Here is a 6,717-nt window from a genome sequence, read left to right as displayed (position 1 = left end):
ACTCATCGCACGTCAGCGGAAAGTAGATTTCATGGTCCTTTCAATAAAGTGATAAAAACGGTAGGATAGTGCTGAAACAAAAAAGACCATTGACATTGATTTGACATGGTCCAACCTTACATTGTGTTGGCCAGGATTTATTTACGTGCACGGGCCGTGTGGCACGCTCACTGTTCACGTGCGCTAGGTTGTGGAGTAATTCGCACATCCCCGCGCATTTCACGTTTGGATGTAAACAATAAAGTATCACTGGTAGTTAACAAACGATCACTATGTACTGTTTTAAAATAATATTAAGAAGATATATGTAATATAGCATGTTGAATTATACAGTAAATAATAATAATAATTGTCTCAAGTTTTAACACACATAAGTCACTGTAACTGCAAATCACGTCATATCAGGGGCGTGTACAGGGGGGGGGGGGTTAGGGAGTCCGGACCCCCCCCTGCTTGCGCAGAAAACGCATCTGAGGGGGTCTAATTTAAAAAAAAATCTGGGGCAGGGCCCCCCAGACCCCACCTTCGCGTGCTCGCAGTTTGGGTTACAGTTAGACCCCCTGCTACAAATCCTGTACACGCCCCTGCATATTACTTACTCGTCATGCAAACAGTACAACAGTACCGTGTCATATTGTTTTCAACGTTTGGAAAAACTATATACATTTTATACAGGGTGTAGCTAAATAAAAGCTTCCCTACGTAAGAGCTTGTATGTCTACAAAATACATTTACTTTGGACACACGCAACACAGACGGAATTCCCCAGTGCCCATCAAAATTTTACAGTAAGTGACCATGTTATATGGATAATTTTCTTCCTTTTCCACCAAAAAGTGTTGCTAGTTGTGAGCTATTGTAGTACCCTGAAATGGCTCTATATTGCATCTCAGAGCTTATAATTTTCAAAAATTTTCTGGGGGGGGGGGCCTGGCCCCAGAACCCCCTAGAAGTACCCCCCCCCTTTTCAGCAGTTGTCTGTCTTATGCTTGTGTTAACATCAGTTAAACATTAACAGTTTTTATCGGGCAATTTGCTTAAACCGGCGAGGCAATGCAATTCGAACATCTGATGTTTAACTGGGGAGCCAGCGATTTTAAACAGCATGTAGAATTTACATTTAAGGGACCGCTTGCCAGTACAGATGACAAACATCGCGCAGGATGGCTAGGCATGTGGATAGGACAGCAAGGTAGGGAAGTCTACAAACCGTTCATATAGGCTCAGGGCCAAGAAGACGACCCCAAAGAAATTCTCGAGAAAATTGAAGAATATGTCCGACCTAGGAAAAACAAGCGAGTAGCGAGATTCAAGGCTCAAGAACGATCTCAGTCAGAAGGTGAAACGTTTGATAATTTCGTCAAAGATCTGAAGATTCTATTGATGGACTGTGAATACACAGACCCAGATGACATTATGATTGACTTAATCATCAATGGCTTACGACACCGTAAGGTACAAGAACGTTTTCTAGATCCGAGACAAGAGCTCACTATAGTGAAGGTTATTGAGATAGGGCAGTGATTTGAGTTATCACAGAGCCAAATAAAAACGATGCATGGAGAAGAAGTTCTCGCAGTCAAAACAAGGCGACACGTCAGTAACAGCTACAGGAAGAGACAACCCGTACAGCAGAAGCAGTTTTGGAGCAAGGAACGAGATTCCGCACAAGAAACGAGGTATAGCCACAGTCATGCTAACAACTGCTCCAGCTGCGGCAGAGTTCACGATGAAGGAAAATGCCCGGCTAAAGGAACAATCTGCAAGTATTGCAAGAAAGCGAATCACTGGCTAAAGATGTATAGAAAAAGACTCCGCCAAGTCAGCGGTATACGGAGTGACTCTGCGCAAGAGAGTGCAGACTCAAATGACAGCGACGGCTTACTACACATCCACGCGACACACGATGCGCAGGGACCAGTGAACACTCTCTCTAGTGACAAATGGCTAGTGCACTTAAAGGTATACAACCACGACGTGCCGTTCAGAATAGACACAGGGTCGAAATGCTGCATTATAGTGAAACCACAGCTAGAAAGACTAGAATCTCTCGGCGAACGCATCAAGATGTCAGTCGCTCAGAGAACCCTCAAGTCTTATACAACTCACAAGGTCAACCCAGTAGGAACGGATAACCTACCAGTGAAGTACAAAGAGAATCAAGCATGCGCACAGTTTGAGATCGTCGACCTGAATCAGGAAAACATTATCAGCGGTGATGTTGCAGAGAGCCTGGGTCTGATACAGCAAGTAGATGCTGTCAGAGAACTCTCCGCACGTAAAGAAATAGCACATGATTATCCTGCATTAGTGGAAACCACAGGTACTCTGCCAGGAGAATACACTATAAAGATCGAAGAAAGCACAAAAGGTGTGATCCATCCATCTCGCCGACTGGCAGCGTCAATAAAACCGCATGCCATCGAAAAACTCAGAGAAATGGAAAGGAACGGATACATCGCGCCAGTGAGTGAACCAACAGAATGGGTCAGCTCCATGGTAGTGTCACTCAGAAAAGACAAGGTCAGGATCTGCATAGATCCAAAAGATCTAAACAAAGTCATAAAAAGGAAACATCACCCCATGAAAACAATAGACGATGTAATAGCATGCATACCAGATGCAACACTGTTCTCAGTACTCGACGCAAAGTCAGGATTTCTACAGATAGAATTGGATCTGAAGTCGTCATATCTGACCACGTTCAACAGCCCTATAGGAAGATATAGGTGGCTCAGACTACCTTTCGGAATAAAGTCCGCACCTGAAATATATCAGCGGATCATGGACCAGATGATAGAACGAATTGATGGAGCATTCGCCATCGTGGATGACATCCACATCGCAGGTCGAAACCAGGCACATCATGACGAAATATTCAGGCAAGTAGTTGAACGAGCAAATCAGTACAATCTGAAGCTAAACTACGACAGGTGCAGCATACGACAACCCAGTGTACCCTACATGGGGCACGCGATCACGGCAGGTCTACAGCCAGACCCAGAAAAGGTCAAAGCCATTGTCGAGATGCCAGCACCACGTGACAAGGAGGGAGTCCACAGATTGCTTGGTCTGGCACAGTACCTAGCAAAATTTATTCCCAATCTAAGCCAAGTAGACGCACCACGGCGGAGCCTCCTGAAGTCAGACGTGACATTCGCATGGGAGCACGAACATGAAGACAGCTTCAAAGAGCTGAAACAGAAATGCAGTACATCTCCAGTACTAGCATTCTACGACATAAACAAACCTGTGCACATAGAGTGCGATGCAAGCAAAGACGGGTTAGGTGCTCTACTCATGCAGGAAGGTCGTGTTATTGCGTATGCGTCCCGTGCAATGACTGAAACTGAACAACGATAAGCACAAATCAAAAAGAAAATGTTGTCGATAGTGTACAGCACGGCCAAGTTTCACTGCTATGTGTTCGGTAAGAAGACCACAGTCCACAATGATAACAAGCCGCTAGAACAGATATTCGCAAAACCACTACTGTCAGCTCCGATGAGAATTCAGAGAATGATGCTGAAATTACAGTGGTACGACATCGAGGTTAGATACCGAAAGGCGAAAGAGATGTTTGTGTCGGATGCACTCTCCCGAGCATATCTACCCGGAAAACAAGTCGAAGCAGATGATCTTGAAAGCGACGTCATCAGCATGATATCAGTCAGCAAATCCAGATACGTAGAAATCAAGGAGAAGACAAAGTCTGAACTCCAACCACTATATCAGGTGATAAGCAATGGGTGGCCAGACAACAGAAGTGAAGCTCCAGCTGAGGTGAGACTGTACTGGGTACAGGTACTGGTAACAGTACTGGTACTGCTATTGGACTATTACTCGAAATATATCGACGTCGTCAAACTGAGCTCAACTACAACCTCATCGATAACTAACGCCATGAAGCAAATATTCGCTTGCCATGGCATCCCGCTGAGAATTCGATCAGACAACGGGCCACAATTCAGCTCGACTGAATTCAATAAATTCTGCTAGGTATACGGAATCGAACATCAGACTTCTAGCCCGCACTTCCAAAGCTCCAATGGAGAAGCAGAGCGAGCGATACAAACAGTGACACGCCTATGGAGCAAGGCAGAGGACAAATACTTAACTCTACTAGACTACCGAACTACACCGTTGGAGGGAATTAAATTATCCCCAGCTCAACTTCTGATGGGCAGGCGCTCCAGGAATACTTTGCCTGCCTCGACGGAAATCCTAAAACCCAGAATAGACAACGCTACAGTAGTGAAAGAACACTTCAATAAAGAGAAGGCAAAACAAAAGGTCTATTATGACCCTAGGAGAGGTGTGAAGGAGCTAAAACCACTAGAACAAGGTGACAGCATACACATGAACCCTCTTCCAGGCTCCAAGTCTTGGAAATCGGGAACGGTGGTAAAGCACTACTGGAGACCCAGATCCTACGTCATCTGCAGCAGAGGTCGGCTGTATCGCCGCAATCGCAGACACCTCCGCGAGTCGTCAGAAGCAGCAAACCAACAGAACACCACTACAATGGACGACGGGCAGCTGGGCGTCAGTGACAAACAACATGAGAGCCGAAGAGAACCAGACACTGCACCAGAGGCGAGAGACGGGGCAGCACGGACGGGTGACGGACACAATGACACCCTCCGAGAAGACCCTGCACGTCTCCTAGATACACAACAAAGTCTGGCAGGACTGTAAAGCCGCCCAGAAGACTGGACCTATAATAATGTGTTGATGTTACATATTGTAGAATGCAATCTGTGTTGTTGTTACATATTGTAGAATGCAAGTAGATTTGTTAATTGTTCCAGTTCAGTATAGAGTCACATATCCTAGATTTGAGATGAGCAAGAAATCTTAAGTAACTTAGTATCAAAAGTAAGAAGAGGAGATGTAATATAATTGAATTGCATTATCCATAACATAAGCGACCATCCATATAAATGAATAGAATTGTACGAGAGCTAAGCGACAATAAACAATAGAACAGGGCTTGTTAACAGAACATGGCATCTTCAGTGACTGATATTACAGTGACGTCATGTTACAAACCTCTACGTATAGACTATAGACTATCATAGCTGTTTGTGCGTCTCTCTCATTGTATGCATCCGTATTGTATCCATTGTATATATATATAATCCTGTTGTGTATTTATCAAAGTTTGTTGTTTCTATTATGTAAATTTGAATAAGAAAGTAAGCTGTATTTTCTAATTCTACATTCTAAATGTTACGGGGCGTATACCGGAACGGAGTGTTTGGAGTGGTCGCAAGATGGCGGCCAGTCACGACACGGCGGCGTAGTTTTGTCGCTGACAGAGGATTGGCTAGCCGCTATCCAGATAGTATGCAGAGATCAGTAATGTCATTTATATACTTCACAATACTCTAGTATGAGCTACGAAGGACGGCAGCGCGATATCGCGGCACACAGTAAGATTGTTATTAGGTGTTACTAGATTTTGTTAGGACGATGTAATACTGTCAATGTCATGCTATACGATTTGATGGGAGTCCTGGTTTCCGTATTCGCCCTGCATAGATGCGTGTATCACGCGCTCGGTTTTGAGTGAGTGCGCCGGTGGCTACTCAGTGAACTGCTGGCAATAAACTTGCATCCACACTTGTCACACGCAAATGGCTTCTCTCCTGTGTGAGTGCGCATGTGTACCTTGAGATAACTGAGGGTAGTATATCTGTGTTCACATATATCACACACGTACGGTGTCTCTCCCGTGTGAGTACGCATGTGCAACTTAAGATTGCCAGAACTAGCACACCTGTATTCACATGTGTCGCACGCAAAGGGTTTCTCTCCCGTGTGAGTGCGCGTGTGGATCTGGAGATTCGCCAGCTGAGAACTCCTGTACTCACATATATAGCACGCATACGGTTTCTCGCCCGTGTGCGTGAGAAAGTGCTTCTTGAGGTTGCTGGAGTTGGTGCAGGTGTAACAGCATATATCGCACACGTACGGCTTTTCTCCTGTGTGAGTGCGCATGTGTGACTTGAGCTTACCGGACGTAGAACACTTATATTCACATCTCTCACATGCAAACGGCTTCTCTCCCGTGTGAGTGTGCATGTGTGTCTTTAGATCACTGGAGGTCCTACACCTGTATTCACAACTATCGCATGTAAACGGTTTCTCTAAAGTGTGAGTGCGCATGTGACTCTTGAGACGACTGGAGGTCCTACACCTGTATTCACAACTATCGCACGTAAACGGCTTCTCTCCCGTGTGAGTGCGCATGTGTATCTTGAGATTATAGAGGATCCGATATCTGTGTTCACATATATCGCACGCAAATGGTTTCTCTCCCGTGTGAGTGCGCATGTGTGACTTAAGCCTACCGGACCTAGAACACTTATAATCACATCTCTCACACGCAAACGGTTTCTCTCCCGTGTGAGTGAACATGTGTACCTTTAGATTCTCGAGGCTCGTATATCTGTGTTCACATATATCGCACACGTACGGCTTGTCTCCCATGTGAGTGCGCATGTGCACCTTGAGATAAGCGAAAGATGTACACTTGTATTCACATTTGTCGCACGCATAGGGCTTCTCTCCTGTGTGAGTGCGTGCGTGTATCTTGAGTTTAGCAGACGTCACACACATGTATTCACACGTGTCGCACGCAAATGGCTTCTCTCCCGTGTGAGTGTGCATGTGTGTCTTAAGATTATATAGCCTGGAGCTGGCGTATCCGCA

General features: G+C 45.3%; 1 protein-coding gene across 1 annotated transcript in view; it reads right to left on the bottom strand.

Moving 5' to 3' along the window:
- Nucleotides 1-6,087, bottom strand: part of LOC106819390 (oocyte zinc finger protein XlCOF6-like) — a gene marked incomplete at its 3' end in the record, with an annotated part of 7,389 nt that extends 1,302 nt beyond the window's left edge. The window contains exons 1-2 of the mRNA XM_014824033.1: nucleotides 6,035-6,087; nucleotides 5,759-5,866 (exon numbers count right to left, since the gene is read on the bottom strand). Of these exons, the coding sequence (XP_014679519.1) occupies nucleotides 5,759-5,866; nucleotides 6,035-6,087 (161 nt within the window). The remainder of the gene's footprint in view (nucleotides 1-5,758; nucleotides 5,867-6,034) is intronic.
- Nucleotides 6,088-6,717: the final 630 nt, after the last annotated feature.

Source organism: Priapulus caudatus, unplaced genomic scaffold (assembly GCF_000485595.1).
Source record: "Priapulus caudatus unplaced genomic scaffold, Priapulus_caudatus-5.0.1 Scaffold3326, whole genome shotgun sequence".
NCBI classification, from domain to species: Eukaryota; Metazoa; Priapulida; class Priapulimorpha; order Priapulimorphida; family Priapulidae; genus Priapulus; species Priapulus caudatus.
This window is presented reverse-complemented; position numbering and strand designations above follow the sequence as displayed.